The sequence below is a fragment of the Diplotaxodon limnothrissa genome, linkage group LG13 (assembly GCF_057381915.1).
Source record: "Diplotaxodon limnothrissa isolate DT_005_m linkage group LG13, D_limnothrissa_male_GT1.1, whole genome shotgun sequence".
In the NCBI taxonomy this organism is placed as follows: Eukaryota; Metazoa; Chordata; class Actinopteri; order Cichliformes; family Cichlidae; genus Diplotaxodon; species Diplotaxodon limnothrissa.
Genome location: NC_140608.1, coordinates 24,024,999 through 24,043,963, shown reverse-complemented (window position 1 = coordinate 24,043,963; position 18,965 = coordinate 24,024,999). Strand labels below are relative to the sequence as shown.

Sequence of the window (18,965 nt, the reverse complement as noted above, 5' to 3'; positions counted from 1 at the left end):
CTTATATCACTCAACAGTTTTAGCTGTTGACAAACCTATGAAAAAGTAAAACACTGTTAAACAGTGATTTCCACTTAAAACCTAGGCAGAGTCTCTTAGTTCCCCACGCTGTCTGAAAAGTAGGCCATCGACTGAGAAAACAGAGGCATGGGCAAAAAACACAGAGGAGGTGGAGAGAACTAAGCTAGTGAAAGCACCAGTGGAAGAAGAGGTGGTGTACATGGAGGAGAGGCTGGGGATGGAGTGGGTTTATTTTTACCTCTTTGCCTGTATAGCCCCACGTTCTAATTAACTGCAAATTAACTTTTGATACAAGGAGGGCGGACGGCAGAGTGCCGAGGCTACAGATATAGACTCAGTTTGTCCTCCCTTTCCTTTTACTATTAGCCCACTTTCTCTCCAGGGCTCGGGCCTCCGAGGAACTACCGGTCCTGCTCTGAGCTGTCCTTGCAAGGCAGACATCTGTTCCCCAGAACCACCACACATCTCTGCTGCACATCAGAGTGCTCTAGAAAACCTCTGGATGGATATCTACATGACCGAGCGCTTGTTGCTGGTTGATCTAGGACTTATATTTCCCAAATAAGATGCCTTCAAATTCCTTTATAAATCAGGTGGCGGTACCTTTGTATTGCCTTATTACCATGGTGACCCCTACGTGCAAAGTCCTCACTCAGAAAGATTTTTTAGAGAGATTAAATTCACCGCCGATGCATTCTCTTTGTTACTGAGTGTCTGAGCGATATGAGTGTGAACACAGGAAACCTTTGAAATTGCAGTAAGTGCAGCTAACAGTGGTCCTGTGAGAAACAACCAATGGAAAGAGCCAAAAATATCAGCACGTATCATCAAGAGCTGTCATGTTACTGCATGACGCCGTCACCTAAGGGCACTGAGATCTGAACTTGAGAAAAAGGTTTTAATCCTCACAGCAGCCTTAAGATGGTAAGCTGGCAAATAATTTGAACCTTTCTGTTCGTCTGTGACTGTCTCTGCCTTGCTCTCTTTTTCTCTTCCTCCATCCATGTGACTAATGACAAGGTCCACTGCTCATGTCCTTATATAGACCTATGCTCTGTCTGATCTGGCTGAGGCCAGGATGATGGTGCACATACACACACACTTAGTAAGTTCTGAGACATTTAGGTGCCCTTGGAAATGTCATCAGGGATACGCGTTTGATCCAGTAATTAGTCAGTTAGTACTTTGCAAGTGTATTGCTTGCTTAAATATTCAGGAAATCATACCATTTCTGGAGTGAACTATTTGCTTGCATTGCGTTATTGGTTTTGTTTCTCAAAGTTTGAGCCCAGTCACACAAGCCCAAGAGACTGGTCGATGTCTGCCTGGCAACCACCGGTCTCTAGGGAAAAATAATTATTTCTGACCGCTTGCTGCGGTTGTTAGCAATTGCTGTGAAATTGATTACTAACTCCCAGTCATGCAGGCCTAAGCACCAGTTAGTGACCCCGTGGTGACCACGGTTGCTACGAAAAAAATGTGTATTCCCCCACTGGTTGGTGGTTTGCGGAGGTTGCTGGGAGTCTCAAGGTGAAATTGGTTATTAACAGGTATACAGTGGTGCATCAAAAACCTTCCTGTGGTTGCTGAGGTCGCCCGATAAGATGCCAGCTTGTTTGCTTGAGACTGATGGCCTTCAGTGTAAAAATTGGTAAAGAATAACTTTGCTTTGAAGGTGAACATTCTCTGTTTCACTGCTGCTCTGAGGTCAGTTAGTAAATGTTTGCAGACAAGTCTGCATCTTCCATGCAAACGAAGGGTGATCGCATCAATCTGTCATGAACCACAACTTGTATGGAGGTCCAGCACCTTTTTTGGTTGATCTTGCAGCCACTCACCAACTGGTGTTGGTAATACAGAGGTTGCAATACAGAGGTTGCTAGGGGTTGCTGACAGGTCTCTAAGCCTATGTGACTGATGGCTTAGATGAGGAAGTTAATGTCTCTCTTACGATGGCTGTGTAAAATAGCTAAACAAGTTAGTTAGCTTAGCTTGGAACCTGTAAGCAAGTCTTCAGTGCCTTTCTGGAAGCGGTTTGCCAAGTTGAAGACTCGTATGTTCAATTCAGTTATTTTAAAGCATTATTTGAATGAAACTTAACCTCACTGTTCCCTGGGAACCTTCATGTCACAAGTCTACTCCTACCATCATCTTTGCTGTTGCAGAATTCTCTTTCAGGAATCTTTCAGTGTCGTGTTTCTCATATAATGTGTCTGCAATAGCTAGACTAAGTTTAGCTATTTGCTATCAATACCTCTGCAGTCCTGTTTATACAAAGGTTGTTAATTTGTGGTTTTCTGACGGCTTCTTGGCAGGTAACAGTCAGAGTTACAGTGAAGTTGCCGGGAAATCTTCACGTTAGCCGAAGATGTTGTTTATCTAAGTACTGGATGAATGGGATAAACTGTTAGGCTGAAAATATTTACCTCGCACCCCACAAAGTGACTCGTTCACACAGTTGTATCTATATCAATTAAACAAACACTGTTAGAGACTAGCTAGCCTTAATGCTAAGTGGAAGATCTTCTAAACTATAGTAGCCTTTTTGTTGAACTATTATCTAAAACAAAAAGATGTCACTGTGCTGCTGTTTTGGGAAGTTGGCATTGGTGTGTCTTGATTTTTAGTAAGAACAAAGTTAAGAGAAGCTGTATTATTTTATTTTTTTTTGCCCGGTAACAGCATGTAGATATGATTTCAGTTATTCACATATAAACCTCTCTCCGAGCCCTCATGCCATCCAAGCTCACATCACCTACTTCTGTAATATGTTAGGGCTTTGTTACAGATACCAACGGAGCCATCAGATCTCTTGTGTATTCTTATTATAGACTAGTCTTGTTAGGAAAAACTCCTCAACATCACACACACACACACACACACAGCCGTTCATCAGACCTAGTTATCGACATAGGGAGATCTCTCCATAAATGGTAGACTGCCCAGGGCCCTGTTTCTGTTTCCACTGCACAAACCAAATGAAGTCCAGGTCTGCGAATAGCCTTTTAAAGTGGAAGACAGAGAGAATGACAGATAGAGGCAGAGCAAAGGGAGGTGAGAAAAAGAAGAAGCGCGAGAGGTTTGTCGATGATCTGTCAGGATTTTTGACCCTGAGAGAAAGATGCTGTAAGTAGATTAAAGCAGGGTCCTCTCAGTGCATGCACTACATCTTTTACACATATAATAAATTTGGTGTTGGGGATCTTTCCACGCCTGTAAAAGAAAAACTTTTAGTTTATAGTTAAGACAACAGAAGTAAGCAGTTGATTATTGACACGGATACTCTGGTTTGTTTCAGTGTAACCTTTATGGTGAAAGAGCTGGGGTTTGATTGGATATTAGTAAATCCAAATCAAGTGATAAATCTGCTCATTCAACGTGTGCATCATTGAGTTTAGATATGAAATCTTCGGATTTCATAACATGTACATACTTGAATACAAATATGTAAATATAAAGCATAAGTTAATGTCATTGTGAAATGCGGCATACTCATGATGAGTACTCGACTCATCTTTACCTTATTTTTCATGTGCGATTGTATTGCAGTCATTTCACCTTGTTGGTTGATGTACTACATACATAGTCTGCTTGTGGTTTGTCTGTGACCCGCAACACTGCACTGTCTTTGAAAACATCCTCAGAAGAGCACATTGAGTTTATTTAAACTCAGCTGACCTGTAGTATTTTTTATTTAACTGGGGAAGGAAACGATAAAAAAGGTCAAAGGTTTGGCAAGATGCTTTAGGAAAATGCTGAGCAGGAACCAGATCCAAAAGGGAAGGGCTCTTCTCATCTAGTGCACAGACAAGTGAAACGACACCAACTAGTATTATTGTTATTTTGAGATAAAGTATTACGCATTTAGCGTTGGTATTAAAGTATTATGTTGCTAACTCTTTGTCTTTTTTTCTGTTTCCAGCTTGAAAATCTACAGAAGACATGGCTGAGGGAGTTTTACCAGGTAAGAGAAATCAAATATTTGATGCATTTAATCCACTGAGTAACTCGGGCTTAACCGTTGACTGTTGGAAACACCATCAGCATGCCTACAGGTTTCAGAGTGCCCCACATGGCCTAAACCCTCCCGTACAATAATGAGTTAAACTCATAAATAAAACAGACTAGTTCACAAAAGGTCTTTTTCTCCCCTAAAAACACACAAAGTGGATTACAGTATAGCAAAACAGCCGACGCACTGTTACCGTCACGTGTGTTTCTATAGCTTCAAGTGCTCTCATGTGACAATCACCATAAACTTTAAGGATAGTCTGGGATTTTTCTCTTAAGCTGAAGCTATAGATCAAGTCAAATGAAGTCATGTGCTTCGCATGGCTGCTGTCTAGAAATCTAGCTTTAATCTGCTTTAACTGATGATACTATTTTATCTTTATCAAAAGTTTCAATGAACCTTTAAACCTCTTTTTTAAAATCGTACAGGGTAAAGTTAGTTTAAGCTCTAGGGTTATTTTCACTCTCTAATTGTATTGTTTTTTTTCGCGCTCAGTCATGTTTCATATCTTACCTTTTCATCTACATAGGAACCCCTGACTAACCACAACTCTTTCCACTGGGTTAAGGGAAATGAGGCAGCTAGACCTCTTAGCTGCTGTCTGAAAGAGAGCAGAGAGGGACACATGCAGTTTCGCTGTTACCATAATTCTGCAAACAATCAATGTATTTTACACATCAAAAGGGTAAAAATAATGCTCAAATACATTTTCCAATCTCTTTTTATTAAAGCGCTAAATATATGCTCATACAGGGCAGTAAACTTTCCAGACTTATGATTCAGACGAGCAGTTTTTAGCTTTAGTTAGGCTAGTGCCTCTTTGAAATCTGGGATGGAGTTCTTGTAAAATATCCAGATTTCCAAGTGGAAGAAAGCTAACCTAAGTAAGGTGTTAGGTAGGGTTTTCCACCAGAGTTCTTCTACATGCTGAATGTTGGAACGGATTCCTTAAATGTTGCCAAAAGCAAACACAATAGAAAGATCGGCTCATTTGTGTACAACACAAAAATACAAAGATTGGCTCATCGCTCTGAGAAATGTGATTTCCTGACAGATTGGAGGGACATGTTACAAACATTTCAGTCTCTGTTGGACCAAGCATAATTTGAGAGGGATACAAGATACCTTTGCTATTGAATTTCTTTTGTATATAATTAATCTGTGTGGAAACATCACACAGGATGTTCTCTCATTTGTAGTGCAATGTGTAACATGATTGTGAGCCTTTCTACCAAACCTGCCCTCATAAATATTTTAAAAAAAGCATAAGAATATAGCATCTTTGGAAATATAAATAATAAATAATAATAATATTGAAAAATATATATCCTTATACTCGGAGAGAGAAGATTTCACGCTTGAGAAAATAAAATGATGGTATCAAGCAATCAAAGTCAGATCTGGTGAAACTTGATTAATGTACAGACACGATGAGACAAAATGAAAGTTAGATAGAAACTAAAGAAGACAAATAACAAAAACAAAAACCCCACCCTGAATCACTTCTAGGAAGAAAGTGAAGAGGATGATACAGAGAATTGAAATAGATCAATTTCCATATTTATCAGCAGGGATGGCCGTAATTGAGCAATTCTTGTAATGTTACTCAACACTGCTTTCAGGCTGAATGGCCCATAATGATTTGTGCTCCGGCCACGGGGGTGCTACAGCCATCAATATCTGTAATCTGATGCAGTACCAATGTGTGAGGTGTCCAGCAGGTGAGGCCAAGGATCCTGCCATGCCTGTGTAGAGGTCAATTAAGTGTACAACACAAAAATGGACAAAGCTCTGATTGTCTAGGTGAGAAAAAGTTTAGTTTTTCCTAATGGGTAGAAGGTGATGTGAGGTTACTCGTCAGTAGGAGCAGTTTTCCAGTCGCCTACAATGACTGCGTGTGAAACAGACGTTCATTTTTCATGAAACCAAATTCCTGCACTGCGAGTTTACTCGTGGATGAATGAACAGCTGTACACTGGTATGATGACTTTGGAAAATGTTCTCTTTGAGCTCTTTGAGGCCTTTGAGTTTTAAGATTTCAAGATTTTCTTTTTACTACTTTTTAAAAAAGTGTTTAGAAAACACTGTCAGCACTTATAAGAGAATATAGGTGTATTGAACAATGCTATTGAAGTAAGTAATCGAACTCAGGCTGCTTCACTTCTTTATACTGATAAGAAGGATCTTTATTCCAGGACGTTGCATTATCTTGTTTGTCTACACCACATTCATAATAGAAGCCTTAACAGGAACTTGGTACATAACCACTGTGACCCCACCCATTTGCTTGAAGACTAGCATTTTTAATGCCTAGATTTTAACACTGTAGTGGTCACTGTTGAGGTTATTTGGAGTTAGAATATAGATGAGGGTGGAGTTAATAGTCAATGCTAATAAACTTTGTAATGCTACAGTCAGTTGCACATTGCGTACTTGTGATCAACTTGTGCAACAACTTGTGATCTTGTGATGAAGTGAAGTAGTTGTTTCGAAGACAGGGGACCGGGTCTGTGACCACTTGCAGTCAGTTTCTGTCTTCAAAGCGTCTTTTGTGTGTTAAGCTGGTGATAAAACGGCATTAAGATGGAAACAGTTTGAGATTTAATGGGGTCAAGCTAACAGTTACACGCAATGTTTTTGTGATAATGGGATGATTAACTGTGATAAATGAGCAAAAATGTAAAATCTGAAATAAAGAGACAAGACAGAACCTCCTACAACTCATAAATTGAGCATTCATAAATTCTGTTGCTGCAGGACGGCTCTGCAGCCTTGCTTGTAAATTGAAACATAACCAAAATATATCCAATTGAGTCAAGTCCCCTGTTGCAAAGAGACGTTTTGTGCTCATTGAGTCAGATTGATTGGAACATGTTCCAGTCATTGACCAATCTGCCTGACTGATTTCAGTCAACCCATGTTCAATTGCGATTGTCTGGAGATGCGGATGCCTGTTATTTTGTGCTATGGTAGCATACAGTTTAAATACTGTAATGTTCTTGGGTGGCCTGGTAGTAAAGTTAACCACATAGCAATGTAGGTTTTTTCTTTGTCACATAATTGTATTTGCTCCAAAAGACAATGACACCACAGATCCAGTTTGAACTAGTTGATGTTATAGCTCAACACAGACTCAGCTAAATTATAAATTTGATACAATTTAAACAAGTGAGAAGTTATAAAAGACAAGAGCTAGTTTTGGGGACTGACTCGCTTTCAGTCAATCTCTCGCAGTGCTTCTGCTTTGGCTTAGTATTTTAGCCACTGAAGGTTGCTCTTTCTTGCTGTAGGTAGGTGCCATTAACTTCCAACACCAAAACAGTGAAGCTGCTGGCTCTTTGTGTCCGCTTTTATAGCAGAGATGACTTCTATCCCAAAAATGTCATCCTCGGTTTCTGTGCAAAGAACACACACATATGCAGGCAGTATATACTGGATTTCCCTGCAAGGTTCTGCAGTGGAAAGTGGCCTAATGTGATATTTTTTAAGATATTTTTTGCATGCTGATAAATAAATGAAGAGAACTTGATTTTCTGCATGATGGATGGATGTTTTGACTAAGCTCTTTACTATGCTGGTTGGCTCCTTTTGCATACATTTTCATATATTTAAGCATAAAATGTCACTCAACTCATCAGCTTCTCTTTTGTTTTATTTTCCTTCCACTTTGTGTGTGCGTGTGTGTGTGTGGAAAGAGAAACAGTGTGGATGGGAGTAGCCCTAAAAGTGGTTAGTTCAAACTGAGTCAATAAATGACACTTCAAACATGCGTAAGAAAAACACACACGTCTTATTTACTATTCTTACGAAGCACTGGTTCCTTGCTATAAATATTCCAGACTCACCCAGTGGACACACACCTACACATTCACACGCGCGCACACACACACACACCTACACATTCACACACACGCACGCACACACACGCACACACACGCACACACACGCACACTTTATTGTTCTCCTTCAAACAAGTATACCGTTTGTTGCATATGCAGAAACTGTTACAAGGACATGGGGGCATGAAAATAATAGCGAGGGTTTGTAACTATGCTTTGCATCGGGCTCCATAAATATGGATCTTATTTCAGTGTATCAGCAGTGCAATGATAGCAGTTGGGGACTTCCTTGTGTACAAGGAAAATCTCATCAAACAGACTGAATGTGATGCAAGAGTAGTAACCAAGAGGCAAAGAATAGTATTCCTGATTAGGTTTACGGGCATATTTGTAAGACCATGTCACCTGAAATCAACAGAAGGACCTTCCTCATGACTTCCATAGCAGAAATAAAAATACCAAAAAACACGAAAACAAAACCAAAGCTATGTTTGGTGTATTGTGCCTTAGCTATTGCAATTCCATTGAAGTTATAGCCCCGATCTAAGATTTTGTAACCCTGTACTGTAGACCAGCGGTCCCCAACCTTTTTTGCGCCACGGACCGGTTCATGCCCGACAATATTTTCACGGACCGGCCTTTAAGGTGTCGCAGATAAATACAACAAAATAAAACTAGTACCGGTACTGAAAAAAAGAAGATTTATTCATAACACACGTGAAAAGACCCAGGAAAATCGAGTAAACGATAAAAACGATAACAAAATAACGCTGAAAACCGATAAAAACCCTGAAAACCATACATTTCACACCTGAGCCTCAACTCTCGCGGCCTGGTACCAAACGACTCACTGACCGGTACCGGTCCGAGGCCCGGAGGTTGGGGACCGCTGCTGTAGACAATAGTCAAAGTCATATCATTTGACGTTGTTTTTTTTCCTACTGCCTCTCTTTTATGGCTATAGTTGTGGTAATAAATAACCAAACTTGGAGCACATCCATTTTTTTTATTACTTGTTCAATCGGGATATGAGTCAGATGGCACTAGATCTATCCTGGCTACCATAGGGTGAGATGAGGGGTACATCCGGGGCAGGCCACAGTTTAGGAATGGCATTTCCAACAGAAAATACGATTTGATACTGCTTGTAGTTGCAAGCCACCTCAAATCATTCTCAGATGACTGTATATGTTATGCAGGCTTGTGGCATAAGTTTACCTAAAGCAGTTAACACCGGGACACATTATTATTTATTTCTACAAGAAGCTTCACACAGATTTTTTTTCATCATGGCTTTGAATGTCTGTACTGTGTTGTACTAAGCAAACAGGAAAAAAAAAAATTAAAATAAATATATGCCAGGCAACCAGGATACCAGGCCCTGCTGCTGCAGTGTCATGTTTTTGATAAACAAAATAGAAGCACGAGCATGAAACGTATCCTCAACCCTTCAGACATCTAAAGTAAGAAACAGGACAATGAAAACAATGAAACCAAAACCAAATTGAATAGTTTCAGGCAATTAATTTATGACTTAACCGGCTCTGAACCTGAAAATTATTTTGAATATCTGAGTTCCCTTTTAGTTGATTCACTTGGTACAACACATAAGTAAGGGATATCACGCCCCCACGTCTCCTGGCTGAAGAAACCTCTTTATTCACGCCTTCAAGGCGGATGAGCTGCGATGACTTGCACATGGCCCCCCTGCACATCAGAGGCTACGTCCACACTAATACGTTTTTCGTTTGAAAACGCATCTTTTTCTCTCCGTTTTGGTTTTCCGTCTGCATTTTCGGTCATGGAAAACAGAGGTTTTTGAAAATGCTCTCCAAAGTTGGTAAATTTAAAAACGTCGTTTTCGCGTCACAGTGTGGACTGCGAAAATGGAGGCTTTTGAAAACGATGATGCATTTTAGTCGTATGATGCATTAATGTGACCAATTCAACTAAGATTGTAGACGGCATTGTACAGCAGTTGTCTTGGTTGCTCTCTATTTTGACAGCCCTTTAAAAGATTAATATCAGTTTGTATATGCTCCAGATAAAACTCGGCACTTTTCCTTGACATGTTGCTGCCACGTTTCAAAGAGCCGGAAAGTAAATTGTGTTACGTTTCACGCATGTGCAGTACAGGAACATAGCGTATTCAGTGTGGATGAAAACGATAGTGTGGACGCGGAGTGTTTTTAGATGAAAATACCGTTTTCAAAATTATCCGGATTAGTGTAGACGTAGCCAGAGTCTGTCATCACAGGCATCCCTTAGTTAGCACGCTTTTCACCTCGCAAAAAAATCCCCTGGTAAGTTGGGTTAGTTAGCTGCTACTAGTTAGCTGCTGCTTGTTAGCTTTGTTGTCTGCTTCTGTAGCTTATCTGCCCCTGTTTATGTTAGCCTCCTCTGTGCAGTTGGTGAGTAGCCTGCCCACGAAGTGCTAATTTCAAGTCTTGCTGTGCAGTCTTTGTGTTTTGGAATGAACACCAAAGCAAAGCAAAGCAAAAATTTTCCAGTTCTGAGGGGCCAGGATGTCCTAGTCAGGATGGACAGTTCAACAGTGGACTCTTACATGCAATCAGGGAGGGACATGCTCCCATCCCCTCTTAAAGCTGTCTTGCTCTCTGCTGTTATGGTGCACTGCTGGTTTTTGGTCTCTAAGAGCCACCCATGTTCCGGGCCATCTGAACCTGGGACTAGACCTTCTCTCCAGGAGTTTTTGTCTGGTGAGAGAATGGAGGTTTCACCCTTTGATAGTGGCCCAGTTTTGGCATCTATTTGGCCCCTGTTCTTCTCCATAGTCGACCACAATGCACCCCTAGGCATGGATGCAGTAGCGCACTAATAGCCAGACGTGCTACTTTATGCATTTCCCCCAAAGGAAAATATATTTTTTGTTCTTTGTTCAACATCGTCTTTCCCTGATTCTAGTGGCCCCTTGGTAGCCAAGTCGTGATATGCGGAGATAATGAGTCTGTTAGCAGCAAGGCCTTGGGAGCTTCCTCTCCACAGGGACCTTCTCTCCCAGGAGAAGAAGTGATTCATTCGTACCTGGATCTGTGGTGCCTTCATTCTTAACTGCTGAGAGGTTTAATTGATAGCTAAGGTGCCCCTGGTGCCATACATTAAAGGAGTTCGCTGGCTAACACCTGTGGTTAGGTCCTGCATGGGACTTGTCTTTGGCTGCTGTCCTTTCTGCTGTGTCTACCACGCACTGACTCGTCCGACTCCAGTTTGGTGGGATCTCTGTGGGATGCGTGTGTGTGTATATATCTATCTATATATATATATATATATAGATATAGATATAGATATATATCATACTTATGTGTTGTACCAAGCGAATTGGCTGAAAGGGAACAAACAGTTACATCTATTACTTATGTTCCCTGAAGGAGAGGAACGAATCCAAAGCGAGGTTGCCCTGTCGCACAGCTTAGCTTGTGAAGAGTGGCTATCAAAAAAGGATGACTGTGATGACAGGGGGTATATGTGAAAGCGGGGCTGTGTGGAAGTTATCACAAGTCACCCACTTTAAAGGCGTAAATAGAGGTTTCTTCAGCCGAGACATACAGGGGTTTGATACACTTATCTGTGGCACCCCGTTCCTCTCCTTCAGGGAACAGAAGTTATAGATGTAACTGTTCCAGTTTTGTCAGTTTGTATGATTGCTCTTAATCAATTGAAATTATTCATATGGCACAACAGCTTCTTCTTAATGTAGAAGGTAGAGCAAGTTCCAGAAATCACAAAATACAGGTGAACATGAACTCAGCGGCATTTCCTCTGTAAATTTCTAAATCTTTCTTAACTTAGCTTTGCTATCCCCTGATTTTCACTGTCACCGGCATGCAAAGGTGATTTTTGGATTGCCAGGAATTTTAGATATCATGAGGAAAAAGTGTGTGTGTGTGTGTGTGTTTGTGTAAAGAGCATGTGCTGGTTATGGCTGTTGAGGAATTCTGTTTGCACTGTGCAACGTGCTTATGTGCGTTAGATGACGATATCATTGTGTGTGTGTGTGTGTGTGTGCGCGCGCGAAAAAGCATGCAGGGAGAGAGAGAGCGATGTGCCCCTGTGTGAACCAGGCGGGCCTGTAGCCTCATGCCAGCTCTGTGCTGTTGCCGGCTGACGTCATGGAAAGAAGCACCAGACTCTGAACTTTGCACGGCTGGGAACAGCCAGCAGAAACAGCTAGAGTTAACTACAATCAGCCTCGCTGGGCCAGCTTGCCACAATCCTTCTGGAGCACACATTGCTCTCAGTTGATTTGGTTGCCGTTTGGCCAGAAACTCTGAACCAATTCTCCCTTTTTTCAATGAAAATTGTCAGCGGCTGCAATCGGAAAAAGCACATTGTATGTTTAAAGCTGTTTACAGGCAAGACTCGTGCAGTGCATTCACCTGGCAAGAATCCAAAGCTTGTTTTATACCGAACTTTGGTCTCACATCCACTAAACTTCACTTCTACCACACAGGACCATTTTGTCATCAGGAAAAAACTAAAAACCCTGCAAAAAGCTGCATGGATTGCTGCTTCAAAGCAGCTCAGTGCATTTCACACTCCCTCGACTATTAATAACAAGATTGTAAGGAACAAGTGTTGTCATTTTTTTTAACGACAAATTACACAGTAGAAGCTGTTAAAACTAATAAATCATAAATCATAAATAATAAATACATAATTTAAAACTGGCCCTTAAGGCTCTAGGTCATTGTTGGTACCAAACTTGTTACCTGCTGTATTTTTATATATGGTCGAAATGATCGCATGCGGGAATTCCTCAAGGAAGAAAAATTATTTTAACGGCACGCCTTGCTTGAAGCTCAAAGGTATGTTTGCCTTTGGTACTGTACTGTCATGCAATTAAAAGTTGTTCCTCTCTATGCTTGTGTGATTTGTTTCTCATGTTCTCTATTTAATCTTAGCACTTGACTTATTTATAATGGTTGTGCTGTTTCATACTCAAGCATATTTTGAGCAAAACTTTGTTCAGTTAAGTTTAGTTAAACAAAGACGGTGGCCTTCAGACACCTTATGTGTGAGACAAGTAGAATAAAAGAAGAACTCAAGAGATTTACAGGAATGTACTGCTGAACCGAAAGTTTTAACTCATGTAAAGCTTGAAATAATACAAAGTTTATCATATTACTCATTCACATTTTTTTTTATTTGCTTTTTACTTATATGAACATAAGAAGGCACATTTTAGTAAAACCAAAAACATAAAAAGATAATTATTTTAGATTAAAAAAATCTTTATTTGATGGGATCCTAGCTTCCTGATACTGAATTTTATTTTTTATTTTATGGACAGGCAGCGTGAACTCTCGGCACTTGGACTAAGCTGCTGGTTACATTTTATTGGATGCTATAAATCCAAGTGAAGTGGAAAAGGCCGAACTGTTAACTGCTGTACTTGTTTTTTTTTCAGAGGCTTTGCTTCTGATTTTCTTGACTTCTCATGCAACTGAATCAAATCCTTTATTAGGACTTTTGACCCTGTGTCAGGACATCTCAGTTATTTACATGTAGGCAAAGCAGGTTCATTTGCTTGTCCCACTTGTTTGCAATAGGTTGGTGAAAATGGGATCGCTCCATTGCTGGTGCAGTAGTATAAACAGTGCTTTGCATTGCACCGCACTGAATTGAATAATCCCCCAGCTGATTTGCATTGGAAACTTCTATGGCCTGTCACAAGCCAGTGATTGTGTGAGATCCCAGCATCCAGTCTTGTGATCTGTACTTGTACAGTGCTTAAGGGCATCAGATAGTTAATTGATTAAACAGACCAATGTGTGCAATTAAAATAAGTCTCTGAAATCCAATTACCCCATATCGTGGCTATCTCACATGCACTAGATGAGATGGTCTTTTGGTTTAATCTGCTAATAAAAATAACTTAATAACCTAATAACCACCATTACACCCAATGTTTCTCGTTTTGGGTTCTTCCCAGTTAGTGGTTGTGCTGGAATGGGACAGTAAGACAAACAATCCCAGCTGTTTGACAGCGTACAAGCTCCTTTGATCCCTCTGATTGTTTCCCACCTCCAAAAAGGAACCATGAAATAGGACTCAGGCTTTTCTGATTAGTTCTCATAAAAGGCCCTCTATCTCTGTTGATATCTGGTGCATAGTACTTCTTGTGACCTTTTCACACATAAAACACAAAGTTTGCCAAGTGCTTTGGCATAAATATGAATAGCTAGCTAATGTAATGTGTGCTTTTTTGTCTCTAAAGGCAGGATTATGGTTACTTCTGACACATTGGCTCAATTTCATGTCAAGTGATTAGTGCTTAGTAATGTGCTTCTGGTGTCAAGGCCTGCAGTTGTTGCCATACAGCTAAATATGTTAGCAACCATCAGCAATGCAAAATAACTTGTGTATGGCTTTCAGGGTGGCTCGACCAGTGGTGCCTAAACTCTTAGAATACTTCAGAAGCAATAAACTTTTGTTTCGTTCCCCCCATAACTCATTTTTCACTTAACTTGGGTCTTAGTCACACAGACTCAGAGGCCTCCTGGCAAAACATAAAACATTTACTTTGTAGGCAAACGGTCTCTGATTTATGACGTATTCTTCAGTTTCACAACTGCTTAGCATGTAGTTGAACATGATGGCATCTTCCCTGGAAACTTCAGGTGACTCCATCAATCTGCTGGTGACCAATACAATTGCAAAGGACCAACCAGTCTGGAAATACACGTTTTCCTCTTCAGCCGGTAGTTATCATGGGCTCACTGATCGGTCTTTAGGCCTTATTGTGTGACTGGGGCCTTAGTTTGTTTCCCCGTGTAGTCATACACACAGTCATATAATCGTTGTGAGGGCTGGTGAAGTACGAGAGTTGGCTATTCTCAGTCATCCAGCTCATGGTAATCTTGACAGCTTGAAAAAGAAAGCAACTAGACTTTTTCAGGCTAAAGGAGTCCAGCTGCTTTCTTCTTCTCGATATATTATTAAATAAATTAAAATGCTCTGAAAATACTACGAACAAGAGGTCACTCTCATAGAGATTGTTGACAGTTTGCAAATGCCGTCTGACAAATTGCCAGCATGTTTCCTCATTTTAAATGAGTCTGTTAATAAGCACAACTCGAGAACAGACTCCGCTGGCTTCTAGCTGGTTAGATTTCTGAGTGCAGATCTCAAAGTCAAATGTGAATTTCTTTTATATGTAAATTTATGTCTATGTAGGCAGTAACAGAGAAGTGATTTCTGACAATTTATCAAATACTGTATTATCAGAAAGAGACTGCATTTAATTGCTGATATATATCAAATTGATAATAAATTGATATCATTCTGAGGTCAGACTAACTCAGTTTTATGTTTTTTGACAAAACAACGAAACAATAACTGAAGTGAGATAACTTTATCTTGTGAGATAAAATAGATATTAACAGCTTAACATTGAGGACTTAATTTACAGTTGAAAAAAGGTGATAAATGACAATATGTGTTACGATCTAGGACCATTGTTTTTGATTGACAGCCATTATGTGTCTCAAAATACTCAAAATTACAATGAGAAAAAAACCCTTACTTGCCAGTTAAATCCTCCGCTCCTGTCAACACATTCATTCATATAATCGGGTTTTAGCAGTGCACACTTTAGCTTTTTGCTTTTTGTTTTTTTGATGCATGCTCATCCCCCCATCAAACTACATCTGTGTTAAGACCATCTTCTGAATACATGTAAAGTATGAGATCGCGACTTTGATCTGACTTTGTTGGTACAGCACATCTCTCCTCGGCTCCCGCTCCAGTTAAACAAATATGTCATTTAGACGCCCGGGTGCGTCCTCGGAGTTCAGATGGTGTCATGGAGCGTTCGAGAGAGAGAGGATATGAGGACACACCTTCATATCAAACACATCAGCGTCTTGACACCATTGTGAGTTTGAAAAATGGTCCCATATGGGAGCTCTCTGTTGGTAGTGTCAATGTGGCCAAACAGGCTTTTCTCACCCTTGCCTCAGCAGATGTCACTGGAGGCAGTCCTCTCCTCTCCACTATCGTTACGCACCATAAAATCTTTTGTCATAGATTCAGTACGCAGCTTGTCAACACATCGGTCACTGCTCGACTCTCAAACGTCAACTGAATAACTATCTAATTATATCTAATTAGAAGCTAGTCCGAAGGTTTCTTTTTTTCTTTTGCAAACTAAGGTCATCAGTCAATGCTGTTTGGCTCTGGCCTGATAGCACTGGTGAGCCTGATAATGATATTACTACACGGATTCTGTCTGATTGCTCGCCTAGACCAGAATTTACAGTGTGGAAAGATAAATAGAAAACGGCACAGGCGCGTCAGTGTGCGTGCACCATTTTCCAGCCTGACATTAGTTGTAAGCTCCTTGAGAGTGTGACCTTTTCCATCTTGAGTTGATAGGTGCACTAATCTTTCCAGCTTTGGGGCCTCTGCAGGTCCCCGCTCCTGGGTCATCGAGCTAAGTGACAAGCCATAGGTTGATGGAAAATCCATAGCATTACTGCCATACATTACTTTTATTTGATTGGGCCTGTAGTGAGCATAATGCAATGCTGAGGTGGGGGCGGGAGCTGGTGAAGTAGCGTGGCTCCATTGGGGTCCAGGGATCATTTGTAGCCCCCACCACTCACCGGGCTGCGACAATGATGTATAGCTCGCGCCTGACATCCATAGGGGCGACCCTGTGAGTGCTTGTGAGTGCTGTAAATCACTCGCTGGTATTGATTTTCCATTAGAAGTCAGCCACTCTGAGCACCTCTGACAGGGTGCTCACAAACACCTCCCAATGTGTAATAGGAGGTCATGTGACTCAGGGGGAGATAGCTTCCAGGAAGTGTTTGTTGCTCACAGCCGTATAATAAAAATCATCACTTTTTTCCTGTTTCCTGGAGTCTTGCCCAAACTCTAATAAGCATCTGATATATCGCTGGAGCGGTGCAGTTGTTATTGGTACACTGAGTGAGGTGTCAGCACTAATGGCGATGTGTGAGCGTCTGTCACACCCTGCTGTACATACATAGAGATCTGCAGGCCCATCTCTGGTTGTAGATGAAGAGGGGCCAGCGTTACGCGTGTGGAACAAGCTCACTAAGTGCCTTCTGCCTAAATTAGCAAGGCACTTTGTCTTGTGTAAATATAGTAGCATGTCAAAGAGTCGCGTTAGGAAGAATTGTAGAGGCCCAGGTGCCAAGTCAATATAGGTTTTTACGCTTGGATAAATGATTCAAATTTAGCTTTGTTTATTGTGTGAAAATGGGCGTGCTACAGTTATTGTTGTGGATGTACTCCACTTAAAAAATAAAATGAAGTGAAACACAACTGTTTGTCCTGTTTGCTCTCTTTTCACCTGTGCTTTTTTTCTGTCTTGTGTTTCAGACAGTACAGTCGCATAAGCCTCACTTCTTGGCACTGCATTGTCAGGAGGTGGGTGGGAAGAATTTCGAGGAGTCCATGTCACACGTGGATAATTTTGTGAAGTAAGTGTTGTGCTCATAAGTTTGTCTGATAGTTTTTTGTAGTGCTATAGACCGTGCAACACCCCCTGCAAAATTTTAGCCATTTAGGTCATATCTCAACTTTTTTTGCGCTAGTTTGAACTTTTTTTTTTGCTTATATATGACCTGGTGTGTTCTGTCCCTCAGAGAGCTGTTGTCCAGCGATGCCTTGAAGGAATACAGCAGAGCCCGCGTCTACCTCGATGAGAACTACAGATCCCAGGAGCATTTCACAGTGAGTGGCGTTTGATAGATTGTATCGGCTGCTGTGTGGATTTACCCCAGTTGTGAAAGTGTCTCCTGCCTCATTTCCATCTCTGCCATCCCCTCTCTGTCGTTCCTTGTTTTTCTGGTGGTTGCCCTCTGTTCCCCTCTTTCTACCTCACTTATTCTCTAAAGTGGTCGAATGATGTGTATCAATGAAAGAGGTGCAGGAAATGTTGAGTTAGTATAAACATGGTAATGTAGAAACTTTAACAAAGCTGATAAGCACTTATACTTATTAAACAGAAGGAGTAAGAAATATTCTTGGTTAATTTTTGCTGTTGTAGCTGTTTTAAAAAAAGATCTTCTACTTTTCAGCCACAATATCGATCGTATTAAAAAAAAATCTTGATTTCAGTGGGTGGCATTTGATGGCGGTAAGCAAACACTGCTAACTTAGGGTGTAATGTTTTCTTGCATCAGTGCAGAAGTTGATGCGAGTCAGTCAACGCAGCTTAAAAGGTAGTGAGTGCTTTGACTGTTCACTTTATTTTCATTGGCTCTCTTGCATGAATTACATGCTAGTGATGATTGGATTTCACCGGGATTATGCTAAATGCTAAATATACAATATTGAGTTTCCTTGCTAGGAGGCAAAGTGCCATTCCTGTGCACTCCTTCAGATGTACATGTATGATAAATACACAGAAAAAGAAGGATTGTTTGTTATAAGCTTACATCTGTTGTGATAGGGATGGCTAACTAGCTCAATCATTTGGTCTGAATCAAGTTTTATTGCTCAACATGAAGATTTGGTACTGGATTTAATCATCTTTAATGCACTTAGGATGTGTAGCCACAGAACAGGGCCAACGCAGCGGGATAGAGAACCATTCACACTCACATTCACACCTACAGCGATTTAGAGTCACCGGTTAACCTAACCTGTGCATGGCTGGAGTACCTGGAGAGAGCTCACTTAAGCACAGGGAGAATCATGCAAACTTCACACAGAGCGAGGCCCCAGACCTCAGACTAGTTGTATCAAAGTAGAACTCCATTAGCAGACAGTTTGTACCCTAAAAATGATGAAAAAATTTCTTATTAACTTAGCTTGAAGCTTAAAAGTTCAATTCAGTTTTATTTATACAGCACCACATCACAACAATAGTCGTCTCAAGGCGCTTTATATTGTAAGGTAGAGCCTACAATAATAGTAGATACAGAGAAAAGTGCAGAGGTCTATTAACACATAGTGAATGAGAAAGGTGACTGAAGTAGAAACACATAATGCATCATGGGAATCCCCCAGCAGCATACACCTATTGCAGCATAACTAAAGGAGAATTCAGGGCCACTTGATCGAGCCCTAACTATATGCTAACAATTCAGCATATA

The 18,965-nt window shown here is 40.8% G+C and overlaps 1 protein-coding gene across 1 annotated transcript in view; it reads left to right on the top strand.

Annotated features, from left to right (window-relative positions):
* inpp5a (inositol polyphosphate-5-phosphatase A) overlaps nucleotides 1-18,965 on the top strand; it is a 177,617-nt gene that overhangs the window by 38,445 nt on the left and 120,207 nt on the right. The window contains exons 2-4 of the mRNA XM_085368919.1: nucleotides 3,944-3,985; nucleotides 17,245-17,345; nucleotides 17,511-17,598. Of these exons, the coding sequence (XP_085225045.1) occupies nucleotides 3,944-3,985; nucleotides 17,245-17,345; nucleotides 17,511-17,598 (231 nt within the window). The remainder of the gene's footprint in view (nucleotides 1-3,943; nucleotides 3,986-17,244; nucleotides 17,346-17,510; nucleotides 17,599-18,965) is intronic.